This window comes from Narcine bancroftii, chromosome 4, assembly GCF_036971445.1.
Source record: "Narcine bancroftii isolate sNarBan1 chromosome 4, sNarBan1.hap1, whole genome shotgun sequence".
Taxonomy (NCBI): Eukaryota; Metazoa; Chordata; class Chondrichthyes; order Torpediniformes; family Narcinidae; genus Narcine; species Narcine bancroftii.
Window position 1 is genome coordinate 229,061,664 of NC_091472.1, and position 23,137 is coordinate 229,084,800.

Below are 23,137 nucleotides of genomic sequence, written 5' to 3' on the forward strand. Positions count from 1 at the left end.
GCAAATTGTCCCAGGTGTAGACGAGTGGGTAAAATCTGGTTGGGGGCGGAGAGGGAGTTCGATGGGACAGGGGGAGAATAAAATGGAATACAAATGTGCTGAACCGTGGAGCCAACATGTGATGCATCAGATCTTTATTAATGAAACACTTCTACTTGAAGATTATATTCACTTCTCATTATAAATGACATACATGGCAAGCAAAATTTTTCATTTTATAAGATTCCATGGGACATACATTCATCTTCGGTTACCAGTTTTGCTCAGTTCTCAGCCAAGTACAACTGCAGCAAGGTTTCCTTGCTCCGATACCCCAGCTCTCTTGATAATCTGTGTTCTTATTTTCTTTCTGAACACAAAAGACATGTTTGAGCATTACACAAAAAAAAACCACACACACCTGGGCCTGCTTGAATTCACTGTCCCCAATGATTTTTGCTTCCTGTGCTATGAAGCAGCTGAATGTGTGCAGAAGTGGGCATAAGTCCAGAAGCCAGAGAGCAAGCAGTCCACGATGCACTGAGAGAGCAATGCCGTTGTACTTTTCCTTTCTTCTGACCCAAAGTAGCCATATTCTACAGGTATCGTAATTAGCCCTCACACCTTTCTCTCCAAATTAATGTCTGTAAATATTCCCAGATTCTGTCTACACTCATGGGACCTCATTTTGCAGCCAAACTTCGCATTGTCAGCAGACCTGGACAGAAACATTAACATTGTCCTTTTACTGAAGTCATTAATTCAGATTGTAAACAGCTGAGGCCCCAGTACTGAGTCATGTGGCACCCCACCAACAGCAGCATGACGAACTGAAAATAAATTTTATATAAATTATAATTCTAATCCCATCAAATCATTATGACAGCCACTAAAGATACCGGTAGCTGCTTTCCCACCACATAATACACTTCCACTAAATGAAGAATCAGCTGTTTACTAATGAAGCATTGTTACTTGAAGATGAGACACACTTCAACATTATTCATGTCTTTCCTGAGGCTTCATTTAAGAGCAATTACTTTAATTTGAAATGTTTGATGCAATGTGGGAATTCACTCTGTGAACTCATTGTCAGGAAGATTGGCTGGAGTTTACAGATAACACAGTTTTTGTGCATTATAAACCACTCCCAGTACCGTTGGGTAGCAGAAGAATTGGGGCCCAGGAAAGAAAATGGGTAACAGGGGAATAAGTGGAGGAATAGGACTGACAGGAATGCTCTGAAAGTTCAAAGACTTAATGGTGATCATAACTCTGTCTAGTGATCATAATTCTGTTAGTTTTCGGGTAGTTTTAGGGAAAAGCAAGGAGGGGCCTAAAGTTGAGGTTCTGGATTGGAGAAGAGCAAATTTCAAAGGAATAAGAATGGATTTGGGGAGCATTGAGTGGGACAGGATATTTTCAGGTAAGGATGTAAATGAAAAATGGAGGATATTCAAAAAAGAAATTTTGAGGGTACAGAGTAGATATGTCCCAGTGAGGATCAAAGGAAAGGCTGGAAGTCATAGGGAGGCTTGGTTTTCGAGGAATATTGGAAATTTGGTTAGGAGAAAAAGGGAGGTGTACAAGAGGCATAAAGAGCAGGGAGCTGAGAGTTTGAAGGAGGACTACAAGGTGTGTAGAAGGAATCTTAAGAAAAAATTAGAAAGGCCAAAAAAAGGCATGAAGAGGCTTTGGCAGACAGAGTAAAAATAAATTCAAAGGGTTTCTATAGGTACCTTAAAAGTAAAAGATTAGTGAGGGATAAAATTGGACCCCTTGTAGGGTAGGCTGAGTGAGAAAATGGGGGAAATTTTGAATGATTTCTTTGCCTCGGTATTCACTAGGGAAAAAAAATATTGAACCAGTTGAAGTAAAGAAAAATAGTGGGGAGGTCATGAAGCATATAAGGATAACCAAGGAGGTAGTGATGGCTGTGTTGAAAAAGATAAAGGTGGATAAATCTCCGGGATCGGACAAAATATTCCCAAGGACACTCAGGGAGGCTTGTGGACAGATAGTGGGGCCATTAACAGAGATATTTAGGATGTCACTGGTCACAGGGGTAGTGCCAAAGGATTGGAGGGTGGGGCATGTGGTTCCGCTGTTGAAGAAAGGGTCCAAATGTAAACCTGGGAATTATAGGCCCGTGAGTCTGACGTCTGTGGTGGGTAAATTGATGGAAAGTGTTCTGAGGGTTGGTATTTACAAATATTTGGAGGTACAGGGATTGATAGGGAGTAATCAGCATGGTTTTGTCAGGGGTAGATCATGCTTGACAAACCTGATTGAGTTTTTCGAGGGAGTTACAAAAAAAGGTTGATGAAGGGAAAGCTGTGGATGTTGTCTATTTAGACTTTAGTAAAGCTTTTGACAAAGTTCCCCACAGGAGGTTAGGAAAAAAGGTGGAGGCATTAGGTATAAATAAGGAGGTAGTGAAATGGATTCAGCAATGGTTGGATGGGAGGTGTCAGAGAGTAGTGGTGGAAAATTGTTTGTCCAATTGGAGGCCGGTGACTAGTGGAGTTCCTCAGGGATTGGTCCTGGGTCCACTATTGTTCGTTATATATATTAATGATCTGGAAGTAGGGGTGGAGAATTGGATAAGCAAGTTTGCAGATGATACAAAGATTGGTGGTGTTGTGGACAGTGAGGAAGATTACCGTAGATTAAAAGTTGATTTAGGAAGGCTGGAGGTGTGGGCTGAGAAATGGCTGATGGAATTTAATACAGATAAGCGTGCGGTATACAGCAATGAGCAATGTCAGATACAGCAATGAGCTCTCTGAACCCTTCTCCATTAACAATGGCGTGAAGCAAGGCTGTGTTCTGGCACCAACCCTCTTTTCAATCTTCTTCAGCATGATGCTGAAACAAGCCATGAAAGACCCCAACAATGAAGACGCTGTTTACATCCGGTACCGCACGGATGGCAGTCTCTTCAATCTGAGGCGCCTGCAAGCTCACACCAAGACACAAGAGAAACTTGTCCGTGAACTACTCTTTGCAGACGATGCCGCTTTAGTTGCCCATTCAGAGCCAGCTCTTCAGCGCTTGACATCCTGCTTTGCGGAAACTGCCAAAATGTTTGGCCTGGAAGTCAGCCTGAAGAAAACTGAGGTCCTCCATCAGCCAGCTCCCCACCATGATTACCAGCCCCCCCACATCTCCATCGGGCACACAAAACTCAAAACGGTCAACCAGTTTACCTATCTCGGCTGCACCATTTCATCAGATGCAAGGATCGACAATGAGATAGACAACAGACTCGCCAAGGCAAATAGCGCCTTTGGAAGACTACACAAAAGAGTCTGGAAAAACAACCAACTGAAAAACCTCACAAAGATAAGCGTATACAGAGCCGTTGTCATACCCACACTCCTGTTCGGCTCCGAATCATGGGTCCTCTACCGGCACCACCTACGGCTCCTAGAACGCTTCCACCAGCGTTGTCTCCGCTCCATCCTCAAGATCCATTGGAGCGCTTACATCCCTAACGTCGAAGTACTCGAGATGGCAGAGGTCGACAGCATCGAGTCCACGCTGCTGAAGATCCAGCTGCGCTGGATGGGTCACGTCTCCAGAATGGAGGACCATCGCCTTCCCAAGATCGTGTTATATGGCGAACTCTCCACTGGCCACCGTGACAGAGGTGCACCAAAGAAAAGGTACAAGGACTGCCTAAAGAAATCTCTTGGTGCCTGCCACATTGACCACCGCCAGTGGGCTGATATCGCCTCAAACCGTGCATCTTGGCGCCTCACAGTTTGGCGGGCAGCAACCTCCTTTGAAGAAGACCGCAGAGCCTACCTCACTGACAAAAGGCAGAGGAGGAAAAACCCAACACCCAACCCCAACCCACCAATTTTCCCCTGCAACCGCTGCAATCGTGTCTGCCTGTCCCGCATCGGACTTGTCAGCCACAAACGAGCCTGCAGCTGACGTGGACTTTTTACCCCCTCCATAAATCTTCGTCCGCGAAGCCAAGCCAAAGAAGCGTGCGGTATTACATTTTGGAAAGGCAAATCTAAATAGGTCATATGCATTAAATGGTAGGCTATTGAGATGTGCAGAGCAATAAAGGGATTTAAGAGTGATGGTAAATAGTACCCTCAAGGCTGATACTCAGGTAGATGATGTGGTGAAGAAGGCATTTGGAATGTTGGCCTTCATAAATTGGAGTATTGAATTCAAGAGTAGGGAGGTTTTGATGAAATTGTACAAGGCATTGGTGAGGCCAAATTTGGAGTACTGTGTACAGTTTTGGTCACCAAATTATAGGAAAGATATAAACAAAATAGAGAGAGTACAGAGAAGGTTCACAAGAATGTTGACAGGATTTCAAGGTTTGAGTTACAGGGAAAGGTTGTGTAGACTAGGGCTTTTTTCTCTGGAGCGTAGAAGATTGAGGGGAGACGATAGAGGTGTTTAAGATTTTAAAAGGGACAGACAGAGTTAATGTGGATAGGCTTTTTCATTTAAGAGTGGGGGAGATTCAAACTAGAGGGCATGGTTTAAGATTGAAGGGGGAAAATTATAAAGGGAACATGAGGGGAAATTTCTTTACACAAAGGGTGGTAGGGATGTGGAATGAGCTTCTGGCAGAAGTGGTTGAGGCGGGATCATTGGTTACATTTAAGGATAGACTGGATAGTTACATGGAGGGGAGAGGACTGGAGGGGTATGGACCGGGTGCTGGTCAGTGGGACTAGGATTTGTTACGGCATGGATTAGTAGGGCCGAACTGGTCTGTTCTGTGCTGTAAGTGGTTATATGGTTATATGGGCCAAATGGCCTCATAGTATGTCACAAGGTTAAAGGTTGGAGGTGTTGTGGATAGTGTAAAAGCTGTCATAGGTTACATTAGGGTATGGACAGGAAGCAGAGTTGGGCAGAAAAGTGGCAGATGGAGTTTAATCCAGATAAATGTGAAGTGATGCATTCTGGAATATCAAACTTGAAGGCAGAGTATATGGTTAATGGCAGGGTATTTACTGTGTGGAAGAACAGGAGAACCTTGGGTCCAAATTCAGAGATCTCTCAAGGTTGCAGGTTGATAGAGTAGCTAAGAAGGGTTATGGTATATGGCCTTCTTTAGTTGGGGGAATTAATCAAGAGTCAAGAGGTATGTTGCAGCTCTATAAAATTCTGGTTAGACCACATTTGGAATATTGTGTTCAGTTCTGGTCCCCTCATTACTGGACGGACATGGAAGCTATAGAGAGCGAGCAGTCGACATTTACCAGGATACTGCTTGGACTGTAGAATGTGTATCATGAGGCAAGGTTGACAGAGCTGGGGCTTTTCTCTTTGGAGCGAAGAAGGATGAGAGATGACTTAAAAGAGGTCTAGAAGATCATGAGAAGCATAGGGTGCACAGCTAGCACCTTTTTCCTAAGGCAAGAGTAGTAAACACCAGAGAACATCTCTACAAAGAGAGGAAAGTTTAGAGGAGACGTCAGGGGCATTTTTTTTTTTACACAGAGTAGTAGGTGCCTGGAATGCATTGCCAAGTTTGGTGGCAGAGGCTGGTACAATTGGGAGATTTAAAAGTCAGGCACATGAATGAAATAAAAATAGAGGGTTATGAGGTATTTTGAGTAGGTTTATATGGGCCAGCACAACATCATGGGCTGAAGGGCCATGTCCTAAGAATTCCGACCATTTCCTCTCTCTTCAGCGATAATCTGTGAAGTGCTTTCAGAAACTTCATTCTGGAGGCAGAGACAATTGTTGATCATAATGTTAACTCTTGGTTAAGCTGACCTTATAGCTGTGGTAGGTAGGTAAAACACAGGATTCTGTGGTTAAGTGAAAAAACACACAAATGCTGGAGAAACTCAGCAGGTCAAACAGTGCCTTTATGTAGCAAATGTTAAGATACAGAACCAATGTTTGGGCTGGAGCCCTTCATCAAGGTGTGGGGGAACATGAGAGATGTCTGAAGAAAAGGGGGAAGGGGGGCTGGTGAGGGTGGGAGATGATAGGTCGGGGGGGGGGGAAGAACTGCAAGAAGAGGGAGGAGTGGGGGGGAGGCAAGCTGATTAGTGGAACGCAGTGAAGTCAATGTTCATGCCCTGGGGTTGGAGAGTGCCCAGATGAAAAATGGGGTGTTGTTCCTTCAATATGCGGTGGTCAGGGTGGGGTAGTGTGAAAGGCCATGGACAGACATGTGAGCTTGAGAGTGTGACTCAGAATTGAAATGGTTGGCTACAGGGAGGTCACTTTTGTTGCGGATGGAGAGGAGAAGCTGGGCGAAACGATCTCATAATCTGCCTCCATCATAGAGAAGGCCACAGTATGAGTTATTTGGAGGTACAGGTGAAGTGTTGCTTAACCTGAAAGGTCTGTTTGGGACCTTGGATCATGGTGAGGGAGGAGGTGTGGGTGCAGGTATTACACCTACCACGACCACAATAGAAGGAAGGTGATGGGGGGGGGGGGAGGTGGTTGTTGGGTGGGGAGGTAAGAGTGTACAAGGGAGTCATGGAGAGAAGGGGAAGGGGAAGGGTCCCTACGGAAGGCTGAGAGAGAAGGAAAAATGTGTCTGGTGGTGGGGTCCTGTAGTAAGTACTGGAAATTCTGGCAGATAATGTGTTGGATGCAGAGTTTGGTGTGGTGGTAGGTGAGGATGAGGGGGATTCTGTGTAATTGTTTCAAGGGGTGGGGGGGCTAGGGCAGATGAGCAGGGAATGAGGGGAGATGCAGGTGAGGGCCAAGTTAATAGTGGTGGAGGGAAAGCCACGTTTGTGGAAGAAGGCAGACGTTTCAGAGGCTCTGGATTGGAAGACCTCGTCTTAAGAATAAATGCAGCAGAGATGGAGAAATTGAGAGAAGGGGATGGAGTCCTTGCAGGGTGTGAGGTCAAGTAGTCCAGGTAGTTGTGAGAGTTAGAGGGTTTGTAATAAATGCCAGTGGAGAGTATGTCCCCTGAGATGGAGACAGAGAGATCCAGAAAATGGAGTGTTATCAGAGATGGACCAGGTGAGTTTGAGGGAAATTGGCCTTAAAATTGATGAAATTAATGAGCTCATCATGGGTGCATGAGGCCGTCCTGATGTTGTTGTCAATGTACTGGAGGAAGAGTTGGGGAGGGTCTTTCCTGTGTAGACTTGTAGCATGTTTTGTTCCACCAAAAGGCAGGCATAGCTGGGGCCCTTGTGGGTACCCATGGCTACTCCTTTAATCTGGAGGTAGTGGGATGAGTTAAAGGAAAAATTGTTAAGGTGAGGACAAGTTCTGCCAGGTGGAGAAGGGTGGTGGTGGTGGGAAGTGACTGCTTTGAGGCCTTCTGTGTGGGGAATGGAGGTGAAAAGGGATTGGGCATCCATCGTGAAGATAAGGCGGTCCGGTTCGGGGAATCTGAAGTCTTGGAGGAGGTGAAGGGTATGTGAGGTGTCGCAGATATAGGTGGGAAGGATGGAAATAGGGGAGAAAAGATGGACTCAAGGTAGGATGAAATTAGTTGCATGGGGCAAGAGCAAGCAGAGGCAATGGGTCTGCCTGGATGGTTAGATTTATATATCTTGGGTAGAAAGTAGAAACGGGTGGTGCGAGGATGGGAGACAATGAGGTTGGTGGCTGTGGGGGGAGGTGACCAGAGTCGATGAGGTGAGAGATGGTGTTGGAGACGGTGGATTGATGGGTGATGGTGGGGTCCTGTGGAAGGCATTGATAGGAGAGCTGTCAACTGGCCTCAGCAAGGTAGACGTCAGTTTGCCTGACTACAATAGCACCACCCCTGTCTGCAGGTTTGATAGTGAGGTTAGGGTTGTTGCGGAGAGTGTGGAGGTGAGGTTGGAGTAGGAGAGGGAGGTAGTGAAGTTGATAAGGTTGATGTCCCGGCGGCAGTTGGTCAGGAGGAAGAAGAGGTCTTGAAGTGGAAGGAAGGGTCTTAGGGGGGATGTTGGGGAGTTGCAGCTGAAGTAGTGGGCCTGGAGGCAGAGGCAACAGAAGAAGAGTTCACCATCACGGTGTGGGCGGAACACGTTGAGGTATGGATGGAGGGGGATGAAGGTAAGACCTCTGCTGAGGATAGAGCGCTCCACCTCCAAGAGGGGAAGGTCAGAGAGGATAGTAAAAACCAGGCAAGGGTCAGAGTGGGAGTGGGTGTGGTGGAGGGTGTTGGTGGGAGGGGGACTGTTGGAGAGGTCCGAGGATGGAGAAGGGAAGTTGGGGAGGTTGGAGGGATTGGCAGTGGGAGAAGTTTTGGGGAGGTTGGGTGGTAGGGAAGTGTGTGGGGGAGGGGGAGACAGAGACAGGGTGAGAAGGGTAGGAGGGGTAGCCCAAGGAAAGGAGGGAGAAAGATTGGTGGTTGGAGGAGAGATGAGGAGATAGGGGAAGAAGGAGTGGGGGAGGGTTAGGTAAGTGGAATCCAATAGAGAGATCAGGGGTGTAGATGCAGTCTGTGTCAGAAGCCACGTGGAACGAGTCAGCGAGGAAGGCTCCAGCGTCTTCTGCAGGTCCGGTGCTGGAGTCAGCAGTGGTGACGTCAGGAGCTGCGGTGAATAGAGGGTCAGCGCCTGGGTTGGGGTGGGTGGCCGTGGTGTTGTGAGCTTCGTCGTGTCGGGACCCAGATACCGGTAGGAGATTGCATCTACAGCTCCGCTGAGTAAGTGGCCATGGCGGTGGGAGACAATTTATTGGCTTTTAGAGACAGGAGGCTCCCCAAAACATAAAGGTATAAGGGTGCAACTGTTGGATATGCAGTCATAGAAGCAGTTTCCACAGAGTTTCCTTTCCTCACTCTGAGAAGATCGCATTGTTTCGGATGTTCTTACTAGGCAAGTTACAAGTGAATCATGCCTCTGCCCAATGATGAGGCAAAGCAGCAACATGGCTTAACTTCAGTTCAAGGGTGCAGGAGGACCAAACACTTCTGACAATCGTGTTTCCCCATACAGCAGGATTTCAAGGTCAGCTTGTTGTCAATAGTGAGGGGACACTATCTGAAGGATGAACGCTGCTCAGTCAATGCTCAGTAAAGGCCTAAGATACAATTCTCCAAATCTTTAATTGCAATGGAAACAAAAACAGATCTTGAGATTATCCCTCAGTTACACTCAGTCATTGAGCCCAAAGGAATGGAAGCAGGCCCTTCGGCCCAACTCGTTCATGCCAACCAAGAGGCACATCTGAGCTAACCACATTTGCTTATGTTCGACCATATCCCATGTTAACCTTCTCAAACCATGTACCTGTCCAAATGTCTTTTAAATGTGGTAAAACACAAAGGTCTGCAGACACAGTGATTGAAGTTAAAAACACAATACTGGAAAAACACAACAGGTCAAACAGTGTACTTTATATCAAAGTATACTTTTCATGCGCAAGCCCGAAATGGCGGTTAGGTATCTATCTTTGTTAATATAAAGTACACTGTTTGACCTGTCCACCTCTATCACTTCCTCTGGCAGCTCGCTCCATACATCCACTGCTCTGTGTAAGACACCAGCTGCTCAGGTCCCTATTAAATCCTTCCTGTCTCACCTTAAACTTATGACCTTCAGTTTCAGACTTTCCTACTCTGTGGAAGAGACTGTGACTATTCATCTTATCCATGTTCCTGGTGATAGATACACCCCACAAAGGTCACTGCTCAGCATCCTACCCACCAGGAAGAACAGTTCCAGCCTATCCAGCTTCTCCTTATAACTCAAGTCCTGCAGGCATTCTGGTGAATCATTTTTGCACCCTTTCCAGTTTGAGAAAAAAAAATCAACAACCAGATCATTTATCAACGTATTGCATGAACAAACTAAAGTGAGACATCAGAATTTGATTGATAAGATATAACATAAAATGATTAAACTTTTGTTGGGAATTAGAGATGACTCAGGTCAGGGTGCAATGATGAGCAATAATGAACTCCTGCCAGTGGCTCACACAGTCCACACACTGATTGGGGATGGAGGTCAATATTGAACATAAGATGTGGAAGCAGAATAATCAGATGAACAGTTCCCCACTCCAATGTTGCGTGGAGCATTGATCCAGCTCTGGGAGGGTTACTGAACTGAGTAAACATCAGCTTGAAACCAGGACTGTTTACATTGCAGAATGTAGCTCAAGGGTGATCTTACTGGAGTTATTGAAAGAGTACGGACAAGATAAATGTCAATAGTGTAGCACAGCCACGAAAAAGGGTACCTTCCGATCAACATTATGCCTCACAGAATAAACATTGTGAAAATATGTAATGGGCCGGTCTGAATATAAATGTTTTAATTGTGCTAAAATCTATTTTACTCAATATCTTAAACAATTCATTTATATTTTAGAGGACTATTTTCTGTTCCTGATTTTAAAACTGCACAACTCCAATAACACTAGGAGAGACAATCACAGATTTTGCAATACCTGCTTCTGACATCCCTAGAGTCTTGGGGAAAAGAAATCTCAGATACTTTGGACTTCTTTTATAAGAGAGAAGAAATCTTTCATTCCACAATGAGCCTAACATTGGTGATGTCAAAATCTTGGGCGAAAATAGTGGCACAAAATAATCAGCAAATATCTGTGAAGGGGAAGGTCCTCAACAAAAATATTATTACTGATGACCAAAGAGGTTCTCAATGAGAGACATATCCTGGAAAATATGGCTAGTTTTTAGCAAGGTCTACAAGATAGATTAATCAGAAAAGTGAAAGCCCACAGAATCCAAAGGAAAACAGCAAGTTTGATCCAAAAGTGGTTTGGCCTAAGAAATGAAGAGCTCTCCACCTCCTGTATGTTCTCCTCCAAATGTTTCTTGGTCACGCTTGGTGTTTTACTACTGTCAGAAACATTTATTTAAAAATATTAAAGCAACATTTATAGAAAAACATATGAAGATATTAATCTTGTTCTTTTACTCTTTTACCATGACCTGATGTATGACCAGAGAAAACACTTCACATATTATAACCATATTCACCCAAGTTTAGTGAACTGGCAAAATCAAATTATTTTGGTTTAGGTACCATGGAGTCATGGAAACAGGGCCTTCAGCTCAACTCATTCAATGTTAGCTAGTCCCATTTACCTGTGTTTGGCCCCTATCCCTCTCAATCTTTCTTATCCATGGACTTGTTGGAATGTTTTTAAATAATTTTATCCACCTCTACCACTTCTGGCAGGTCATTCCATCCACCCACCATCCTCTTTGTGAATCTTTCTCCGTTAAACCTCTGCCTTCTAGTTTTCATTTTCCTGACCCATGGCAAAATCCCATGACCATCTCACTTATTTATGTCCTTCATTATTATATATCTTGCTGAGGTCATCCCTCAGTACCTCATACTCCAGAGAAAAAAAATATCTCAGCTATCCAGTCTCTCCTCAGAACTCTAGAACCGGTAATGACCTTGTGAATTTATTCTGCATTCTTTCCATCTTAAAATAATCCTTCCCACAGCTGAGTGACCTGAACTGTACAGATCAGTCCAAGCACGGTTTTCCCATCATCTTGAACAGTTGCAACATGATGTTACAACTCCTGTACTCACAATCTTGAGAGATGAAGGCAATCATGCCAAATGTCTTCTTCCCCACCCTGTCCACCTGGGTCATCTCTTGCTGTTCTGCATCTTTTCTATCACTTTCAACTCACACCTGAGGAAGCTCAAATCACCATTCTTTTCTTCAGGCATAATCTTTATTTCAATTCTTAATAATCACACATTCACAAACATATCTTAATACTTTAATCCTCTGCTTCCCAAAACCTGCCTTTGCATGTCTCTTCTTCTCAATGATGTTCCTCTGGTCTTGATGTATCTTCATATTACTCTCTGCCCAAGGTCGCAAGAAACCAGAGTTGTGAACATTGGTGATGCCAAAATCCATAACACAAACCAGTCTCCATTCCATCATCTCTGCCTACACCTCACTCTACCTCGGGAAAGCTGCTAATACTTTAAATAACCCAACCCACCTGGTCACACTCTCTTCTCCCCACTTCTGTAACGCAGAAGAAACATGTAATAGAAAACTCTAATCTCCAGATTCAAGGGCAGTTTCTCTCCTGTGGTTTTCAGATTCTTGAATGAACCCTTCCCTGGTAAAGATGATATCTTTATATTACATTCCTCTATACCCTGTGCTACCTGACTTTTGTCTGAGTTGACTCATTGAGATAGAAAAAAAGTATCCCACTTCAGACTATTTTGACAATCAACTGAACCAACCTATCATTTTAACATCCCTGCTGGTGGCTTTTCAAGAAGGTGTTTGTCACAGGATCTACTGTCGTCTCAGATGAATTGATGAAAAGAAGAGAACAGAAGAGTACAAAGTGAGTAAAATGGAAAATGTAGCAGTTTACATATTTAAAACACATTTATGGATAAGAAGGATATTGACAAATGAAACAAGCCCAAGTCAAATTGGTCGGCATGGATGCATTTGTCCAAAGGGCCTGTTCCATGCTGAAACTATGAGAAGTTACTCATGCTAATGCTCTCTTAGTTACTCGCCGTTCTCTCAGGATCACCCCAGCAATAGTACCAACCCACACGGGCTCTTTTTTTACTGTTGCCAATTCCTCTGGTCAACCTGCAGACTCGACATTGGTTCTTACCAATCAGCTCTTCAGCCCACAGATGAAAAAGGGAGAAAATAAAATATAACACTGGGTGGAATGAATATTTAATCGTAATTAGCATTCTGCATCCACTTGATTCATTGAGTAATTACGTTACTGAAATCTAGTGTGGAAATATCAGAAACAATTCCACAATAATTTAATTAATCCGCAATGTAACATACTCAACCACAGTAAATCAGATTGTACTCAAATTGTACAATCTCACAAAGGACCCAGTGCTACACACAGATGCTCCTTTGATGACAATTCAGTCCCCAAATTTTATTGTCAGTGTAACCTTATTAAAAAGACAGACCAAAAAGAGTCAATTTATATAGAATTAATTATAAATGTGCAATTAGTATAGTGGGGACATTATTGGAGCTACCATATTCATGGACTTACTACAGTAGGAGTGTCTTAGCAAAATATATTAGTATTTCAATTTGTTTTCTTGCTGCCTGGAAATAATAAAGGAAGAATGTCAATAAGCTCTGCACTCAAAGCCTCAGATCACTCTCCTCCTTTCAGCTCCTTCATTCTTTACCATTTGATTTTCATCCATGTTGAACAGCAGCTGCCACTCGTTTAACCATACCACACTCCTGATCAAGGCAACTAACAGTCAAAATTACAGTTAGAGCCCCTTCATTTTTTTGGACGATGATTGGCCATCAGGGAGTCGAATTGAACAGAAGTTCAATGATTGGCAAATTTATTCAATTTAATGGTGCCCATCCATCAAGAATTCGAGCAATGACCACACCACACAAACAAAGTTACCTAGTCTGCTGATGGTGTCTTCTTCAAAAGCAGATTTTGTAACAGGTAAAATTATAGTTAATTTTTAATGTGAAATCACAAGATCACAAGATATAAGAGCAGAAGGAGGCCATTTAATCATGAGCTGATCCTTATCACTCAGCCCCTCTGCCCGACCTTTTGCCTGTCAATTCTGCCTAATCGTACCTGTCAATTTCTGTCTTGAATGCACCCAATGACTTTGCTTCCACTGTCGCCTATGGCAACAAGTTCCACCTACATACAAACCTGTGCTAAAGAAATTTCTCTGCATTTCTGTTTTAAATTGACGCTCCATTATCCTGAAATTGTGGGCTCTTGTCCTAGACTCCCCTACCATAGGAAACAACTTTGTCACATCTTCAGCATTCAAAATGCTTCCGAGAACAGTCCAAGAGCTGGCAAATGTTCCCCTTTCATTCCTGGTATCATTCTAGTAAATCTCTGACCCTTTCCAATGCCAGCCATCCTTTCTCAAATAAGGCGCCCAAATTGAACACAGGACTCCAAGTGGGTCTCACCAGTGCCTTTTAGAGTCTTGGCATTACATCCCTGCTCTTGTATGCTATTCCTCTAGAAATGAACGCCAACATTGCATTACTGCCGACTCAACTTTAGGATATCCTGCTTGAGGACTCCCAATCCTTTTTCACCCCCGAATTTTAAATTTTATCCCCATGCTGTAGTAGTAAGGACAGTAGAATATGGTCACGGAGCAGGATCAGCTGGAGAAAGACAAGGTCTAATTAAAAATATTTGCAATATAAATCTGAAATCAAGCATGTCCTGCGGTAAACGCTTGACTGTTGATCCGAGGTTAGAGATGAATGATGATGGTGGCACAGCACTCAACTGAATGGACCAGAAGCAGCAGGAATTTTCCTCCAACCACCATGAGATTCCTGACATTTAAAAATCACCCTGCTTCTATTGTGGTCTCAGAGGAACCCTTAACCAAATCTTGCGATTTTTGGAATTTTTATTGGCAATCTCACAGAAATCCGCAAAAAAAAACAGAGTTCAGATTTATTATCAGAGTACATACATAACATCGCATACATCCCTGAGATTCTTTTTTCCGTGGACCAGGCTTAACGGTAGGACAAAAAACTGCACTCAAGAAAAGATGATATTACATGAAATTTCCTTACTATTCTGTAAGGCAAAGATTTGTTATCAGAAAAAAATTTCCCAGCATCCCTTACACATAGAGAAAGAGAACCAAAAGACAATACCTCCCAAGGACACAACGTCCATGGCTTTACCTCCGATGCTTCCATAGCCGCACAGCCTTCAGACTACCACACAAAATACAGTATATTCAATAAATATATTAAATATTCAATAATAAATAATGTACAATGTAAGAGCCATTAAATTAGTCTCTGATTGAGCATTTTATTTAGGAGTCTGATGGTGGAGGGGTAGCAATTGCTCCTGAACCTGGTGGTGCGAGTCTTGTGGCACATGTACCTCTTTGCCAATGGCAGCAGCGAGAACAGAGTGTGCGGTGGTTGGCGTGGATTCCCGATGATTGCTACTGCTCTCTGATGGCAGTGTTCCCTGTAGATGTTCTTGATGGTGGGGAGGGTTTTGCCTGTGAAGTCCACTACCTTGTGGAGGGCTCTCCACTCAGGCCGTTGGTGTCCCCATACCAGGCTGTGATGAAGCAGGTCACCACACTTCCAACAGCATATCTGTAAAAGTTTGTCAAGGTTTGTGATGTCATTCCAAATCTCTGCAAACTCCTCAGAAAGTAGAGGAGCTGATGTATTTTCTTCACAAAGACATCTCTTCAATGATCCCTGGATAATAAACCTTGGGTTTTCCCCTCCTAAGGTCCACAATTAGCTCTTCAGTTTTGGTGACATTGAGTGCACACCATTCACCCACGATTTCAGTCTCCCTCCTGTATGTTGACTCTTCGCCTCACCCCCCCCCCCCCAATATAACCCACAACCTTGGTATCGTCAGTAAATGTGTAGACGGTGCTATTGTCGAACAGAGCCACACAGTAATAGCTGCAAAGCACGTAGAGCAAGGGGCTAAGAATGCAACCCTGTGGTACTCCAGTACTGTTGGAGATTGTGGAGGAGATGTTCCAATCAATTCTCATTGATTCTGTCTGGAACTCCAGGATCTAATTGCAGAGTGCGGTTTTGAGACAAGTTCCACCTATGGAAGCATCGGAGGCAAAGCCATGGACATTGTGTCCTTGGGAGGTATTGTCTTTTGGTTGAAGCTATAATAGCATTGTGCTAACCATGTCACCTCAAATACCCTAATTAAATAAAACATATATAATTGTGTAGAACCTTTTCTCATTCATGTGAACTCCATTATTACCTCCCTAACTGTGCTAAACCCAATTTTAGAACACCAAATCACATCAAAAATCCTTCACAATAAACTTTATACATTTCCTGATCTTGTGGAATTATCTGAGAGCTGATTAATGATGAAAGTTTATTGTCATACACTTTGTACAATGTACAATGCACGGTTAGTGCAGCAGTTACCCCAAAGCTACTACAACAGATTTGAATTCGGCAGTGTCTGTAAGGAGTTTATATGTTCTCCCCGCACCAGTGTGGGTTTCCTCCCACCTTTCAATAACGTACGGGATTTGTAGGTTAATTGGTGTATTTGGGTGGTACAGACACGTGGGCTGGAAGGGCCTGTTACCGTGCAGAATCTCTAAACTAAAATTCTTTCTTACTCCAGCTGAACAGGTAGTTGAAAAGAAAATCTATAATGGTCAATTAAATAAGTTAGGTATGTAATCTTAGTGCTAAAAAAGTGCTTGGAATAGTGCAAAAATCCTTTTGTGATGACAGAACAGTTAATAATCTGTGAACCAAGGGGAGGTACAATAATCTGACAGCTGTTGGAAATAAACTGTTCTCGAACCCAGAGGTGCTGGCTTTCTGTCGTCATAGGTGGACAAGGAATAGAGTAGGGGATTAAGCATGAGTTGCCCCTGTGTTGATGGTCCGAAAGGAAGAGGTGACGTTCCGATCCTTACTGGCTGAGTTCTGTCATTGAGGAAGTCGAGGTTCAGTTGAAGACTGACGCAGAGAGTCCCAGATCCTTTAGTTTGGCCATGAATATTGCTGGTATGATGGTGTTGAATGCCGAGCTGTAGTCAAGGAACAACAGCCTGACAGAAGTGTTTCTGCAGTCTAGGTGATCTAACGCAGAGCGGAGGGCCAGTGAGATGGCATCTGTCATTGACCTTTGGTGATGACATGCGTAATTCTCTGGATAACCAACCTCCAATGGCCTTCATCACAGTTGACATCATTTCCCCCAACCTCTAACTTTGCAAGAAAATGAACCAAAATTATCTGGTCACATCTAGTGAATTCACTAACATCCATGACTGACCTTTTTTAATTTGGCAGCAGAATGAAATGGGCGGTAAAGAAATGCAAAACTGAGTTGAAACATTGATAGTTCGCGTTGCAGAGAATTATTAGGTGAGAAGCTATTGAATTGAAACATTAATTTTGCCTCTTGAGAGATGCTGCCTACTGTTGAAATGCATGATTATTGGAACATTTTAGATTAATGACTACACATTGATATCAATTTACCTTGTACACATTATATGCACCAGAAATGTTCCTATGCCAATTATTCATGAGCTATCGTCAAAGCTAGAAGTTTTAATAAGCAACTGGGAAATCGCATGCAAAATATAGAACGATAACCTCCATGATAAAAAAGAGAGCATTACAGTATTATCCACTCTGATTCCAATGTTTCATCATCATTTAACGCAGTCACAGTCACGGAGATGTTCAGCACGGAGACAGGACTGTCAGCCCGATGAAGGTCCTTTTGTGGCCCAGAAACAGAGAAAATCACTTCACAACTAAAATAAAATCAGGAGCGAGGACCCCAAAACATTGATGCTGCGTGGGATCAGGAGTCCTTTATAAAATTGGCCTTGTGTGCTGCACTTGAGTATGCAATAAAGCAGATGAACCAGAAACATTGTTGTCAGTGAGCTACTTTGCCAGTTATGATCCACTGCTGTCAGCTTCCCTCTGAAGCTGTCCTGATCTGAGTTGTTAGGGCTCTGCAAACCAACAAACCCTGACAATAAAATGCTCCATTTCCCTGTCACATACTGGGTTGCCAACAGGTTCTGAACTGACTGAGAAAGGCTCCCAAAAACCAAATTTAGCCACACCCCGATCACCATCTGTTATACTTGTCAAAAACTCTGAATGCTTCTGCAATTTCTTGAAAAATAAATGGAGAAATCTAAAGCATTACAAAATTATAACAATACAATCTTAGAAATTATTGAAAATATTTAACTAAACAAGATCCCAAGATGATGTAGAAGCCCGGTCACATTTTATGTCAGAACTAAAATACATGTTTGCATTTCTACAGCACTTCTCAGAGTCAATCATTATGGCTTGTTAGGCCATAGATTATATTTTGGATCTCAATTTGAGAAACTTAAGATCCCTGCTATGAAGTTAAAAAGTCATAGAATCATACAATGCAGAAGCAGGCTCTTAGTACACCCTGTCTATGTCGATCTCACTGCTTATACGGTTAAACCCCTCCAATGTTTGGCACCTATAGGGATCGGCAGATGCTGGATAAGCTGATTGAGACGTACTCATACAATGCCTAACTAACTAATACATCTGCATTAAGAATAAACAGTTTAAAAGACAAAAATACTATACCATAGCAACACTGAACAAACTCCACCTGCATGAATACATAAACCTTAAAGCATTTTACTTTATTTTCAGTCACATTCTTTGAAAACATTTAACCGTCCCTGCATCTGCATGTTCCTTCCTCCCCCTCCATGGAGCCCCCCAAAACATGAACAACATTATAGATCATTAATTCTTCCCCCCCCCCCCACCACAAGTTTGCAGATAAAGCCTCTGGCCATGCGAATCTTATTAGAGATAAGGAGGCATTTTAAGAGAGTCACCCCAACGACGAGTGGCATCAACCAGCTCTTCATCCTGGACGACGCCATTACTGTTTCACACAACTTTATTCATACTTGGAGCAAAGTATGACCAAGGCAGTCCATTGGCTGAATATTTGCTCCCATCTTCACTAAAGGTTAATGTGCTACTTCAGAGAACATTGAAAATCTTAAACTTGCATATTTTTCACCTTTTATTTTATTTTAATTTATTTTAATTAAAAAAAATATATTTTCCTTGATTTATTTTTGCCAGTTTGAATCCTGGATATCATGGGTTTTATTGTAAATCCATTTTCTTGAAGCCAGAGGTGCTGGCTTTCAGACTTTCTGTAGCCCTGGGCAGACAAGGAATGAGAGTAGGAGATTAAGCACGCAGCCTTAAAGTGACCCAGTGTTAATAATCAGAGAGGATGAGATAATGTTTCTGATCTACACTGACTGATACAATAGGTTTATATCCCTATGCATGTGTTTGCCTTTAAATGCAGTGACTGTATCCAATTCCATCATTTTCTCTGGTAGTGTGTTCCAGATATTAACAGTCTAATAACTGCTCCCCTCAGGTCTCCACTAAATCTTCCTCTCGCCATAAACCTATTCCCTCTGGTTCTTGAATCTTCTACCATCAGAAAGAGTGACTATCTAGTCTCTCTCTCTCTGTTTCTTGGCATATTATACATATTTATCAAGCCACTCCTGAGCCTCATTCACTTCAAGGATAGCCAGCCAGTTTTATCCAATCTCTTCCCATAAATAAATAGCATCTTTCAAACCAGACAATATCCTGGTGAATCTCCTGTGCACTCTCTCCAGCTGAAGAACATCCTTCCTTTAACATGGTGATCATAACTGCACACAATAGGGCAAATTCAATCTACCAGTGCTTTGTAGGTTAATGGGGTATAAAATGAAGGGCATGGACTCATAGGGCCGAATTGGCCTGTTACAGTGCTATATATATGTTTAATTTAAATTTTAAAAAAGGCAGATGGAATGTATTCCCAGAGGAATTGAATTTAAGAGCAGGGAGATTCTGCTGCATTTGTACAAGGTACTGGTAAGGCCTCGCCTGTCGTACTGTGTGCCTCCTTATTTGAGAAAAGATGCACTGGGTTAGAGGAATTTACCAGGCTGATTCCAGAGATGAGGGGGCTTTCACTGTAAGGAGAGGTAGAGTCATCTGGAAGCATACTCGTTGGAACTTAGAGGAATGACAGTAGTTTTTATACAAGCATGTAAAATTATGAAAAGAATAGATAAAACTGAAGCTAGAAAGTTGCTTCCACTGATAGGTAAGATTAGAAACAGACAACACAGCCTCAAGATTTGGGACTAGATTAAAGACAGAGATGAGGAGGGACTACTTTCTGAGTGTGATAGTACAGACCTATCACCAATGTGTATAGTTACAGTATCTAGACTGTGCTTACAGCGATTGGCTGAGAGCTTAGCCACGCCTACTGTCTGGGCCTTAAAAGGTTATGTCCCTAGCCAGGTCGGATCATTCCGGACTGGTCGGCCCCCTGTGAAGAGCTCCTGTCCTTTGCTAATAAAAGCCTTGGTTTGGATCAACAAGTCTTTGGTTCTTTCGAGGAGCTCTACAGGGAGGCAGTAGGTAACTGCCTCAGTCAGGACCAGAGGCTGCCTCATGAGATATGTTTGAGGCATAAGATGGAAAGATTTCTGTATTTTAGTGGAATTAAAGGTTACGGGGAAAATCAGGTTAGTGGAGCTGAGCCCAAGGCCAGAACAGCCATGATCTTATTGAATAACGGAGCAGCTTGATGGGTCAGATGGCCGACTCCATATGTAATGTTATGTAATGTTATGCATCGTGTCCAAGGCCTGCTCCTATTTAACTTCCCAAAAAGCAGCTCCTTGCAATTGATGGGATTAAATTCCATTTGCCAACACTCCACCCAACTTTCCCTCTGATCTTTCTCCATCCGTTGCCTTAGACAACCTTCTTCGTCAACTCGTGTGCTATCCGTGAATAACACGTCCTCAAGCAGATCCAAGCATGGTTTCTCCATGTGATTTTAGGCTCAGTGCATCACTTAAGATTGAACCCATGAGAACATCCTTACATTTATCACCCCTTAATGTACTTCATTAACACGATCATGAATAATTAATGCGGAACATCTGCCCTTTCAAATGAAACTTTCAGGAGGAAGCATTTAGATTCACATTCCAGGTCAGAGATGATTCGACCCGCTGAGTTCCTCCAGCTCTGTTTGTTGCTCTCTCATGTCTCGCAAAGATTATCCACTCTATCGATAATTTCTTGCGACTGATATCTTTCACGTAGAATGCAATTGATTCTAAATCAGCCAAATACTAAAAAATGGGATACATAGGCAGCCTGTCGTTTTCAGTCTTTAGGATTTGCTACACTTTTGATTATGAACTATACAGTGAGGTACGTTTTCAAAGTCCTATTTTTGAGAGAAAAGACAAGCAGTTAGGTGAACAAGTATCTTACCTTTTTGTTGTCAGACTCCCTGTTGGTGGAGTAATAGGCTGACATGACTTTAATCTAGGAGAAAAGACAGGAAGTGGAATCAGAATGAGAATGATGACAATTTCAAGAGAGGAGATCGATTCTTACACCCTTTCCACTCAATCTTAAAAGCTTGACACCAGCATGGGCGCAGGCTGACAACAATAACACAGATTCTTTCCTGCATATTAACATAGAAAACCTGCACTTAAAATAAACCAATTGCTTTGCATTTGAAGTTTCAGGCCTGTACTGAGGCTATTTTGTCAATTTAATATGCAGGGAAAATGGTAGATCTTGTACAGACCTAAATATACTTTCATATGAAGTATTCTTAGACTTACCCACAGAAAATGCTGCGCTCTTTGGCGTCAGCAGCTCACTTGTCTAATCAACATTTCACATGGGGTTAGAACAATAAATCCTTGTTCCAGATGTTGGATCTGGTAATGTTTGATCTGCCACGAAAGGTATCACAGAATTCCAAAAAATTGGGATCAAGCACATCTGATAGAACAGCCTTAAAAGAAATTAATTCTGAGGAACTTGGGTTACATTAATGGAACATGTTGAAGACCACAATGTAGTGATTAAGACCATAGCAATAAAAATAAATTCTGGAGATAATTTGCATATCTTTGGTTTTGGAATGTGAGAGAAAACAAATGACATGTCAGTCAGTCACGAGTTCCTCAGGGAAGACTCTGATGTTGATAAAGCCACTGTTCCAGAGTGCCTGGTTCAATTAAAATTGGATTTTAAAAGGAAAGGAGTATTCAGAGAAGAACACAGCTCCACCATCATTGCCTTTGCTTCTTGAATCACAAAATAGTTCATAATGTGTCAAGACCAGAAACAGTAGCCCCTTTCACACTTGCATCCCACTACATTGGCCGTTCAATGTCTTGGGATAGGAATGGAGGTTTGGCTTTTCACACTTGACCACTCCTAACTGGGGACACTGAACACTTTCTCACTTGCAAGGAGCCATCCCCAGGGTTAGGACTGTTCTATCTTCTACTGGTGACATCATGACACATTGAATGATGGTGAACCTGGAATAAATCCTGATCCATGTATAATGACCTTATATTTAAACAAAATTAATCATGCCCAATTATAACATAATTAAGCATTATGTGCAACACAGTATGAGCCCTTCAGCCCTGCTGTTGTTGTGCTAACCTATATAAACCTTTATAAGGGCCGTGGGAAAGTGTGAGCAATAAATAGCAATTGTGGACAGTTTTTAAACAGGGTGGGAAAGTTGGTAGCCCTTTAGCATTGGAAAGTTTGTAGCATTATAGCCGTCGATTTATACAGCGTGGGAAAGTTTGTAGCGCTATTGTGAATAATTTCTAGATACTGAGGGAAAAAGCGATGGTGGACCTAGCCTCCCAGAATTCTACGTGGGAAAGGGCTGTATGCCTGGCTTCATGCCTGCAGCATTTATAGAGGGGATTCTCTGCCGCACAGTATTCTGAGATCAGGTCCGCCATTGCTTTTTTTCCTCACAGTTGTCATTCAGTTACAGCGCTACCAATTTTACCACACTGTTTAAAAATTGTCCACTATTGCTATTTATTTCTTCTCTCTCTCCCCTCACTGCGACTTTCTTATGGCAAAGTTTATACCTTCATTTTAATCTTTTCTTCCTTCATGTTCCTGCACTCGCGCAAAAATTGGGGCCATTCCAATCCCACAATGAAATTACCCATTTCACACTTGCCTGATTACAACGCTTGGCATCTGCAGACGCCAGGGATTGTACTGGGGGTCGAGGCCGTCAATCCCCAGCGTGAGATGACGCCATCCGACGTCGGCGTTGAGCTGATTCTGCTTTCACACTAGACACTTTAGGCCGATTGGCCGTTAATTCCTGGGATCACTTGCAAGTGTGAAAGGGACTATTGATTGATCATTTCTACCCATTAATGCGCCCTGACCCAGCGAATTCCTCCAGCTTCTAATCCTTTGCTTAAGATCTGCAGTTCTTGTGTTCCTCTTCTTAGTCTGAGATCACTATCTGTTTCTTTCTTTTTCAATCTTTTTATTGGCTTTTGAAAAAAAAAATCAGCTAGATAGAAACATATGATATAATGTTCAGGTAGCAATAAATTAAAATTACAGATATTTAGCAACGTATGATCCATGATCCATGTTATTGATTAAAAACAGGGAAAGAAAAAATACCTTTAACTAATCTAATCCCAATCTATTATATAAGTGAATACTATCAAAGTCATGCATCAAAACTAATGGGTTAAAAAAAAGAAATTAAAAATGAAAAACAAAAAGACCAAAAATAATTGAT

At 42.7% G+C, this 23,137-nt stretch overlaps 1 protein-coding gene across 4 annotated transcripts in view; it reads right to left on the reverse strand.

Moving 5' to 3' along the window:
- Positions 1-23,137, reverse strand: part of vps8 (VPS8 subunit of CORVET complex) — a 681,049-nt gene that overhangs the window by 96,331 nt on the left and 561,581 nt on the right. For 3 of the 4 annotated variants that reach the window (XM_069934259.1, XM_069934258.1, XM_069934264.1), the window contains one exon: positions 20,806-20,859. In XM_069934259.1, the coding sequence (XP_069790360.1) occupies positions 20,806-20,859 (54 nt within the window). Of the gene's footprint in view, positions 1-71; positions 350-20,805; positions 20,860-23,137 lie in introns of those variants that run through there. The other variant, XM_069934260.1, reaches the window with a different exon arrangement.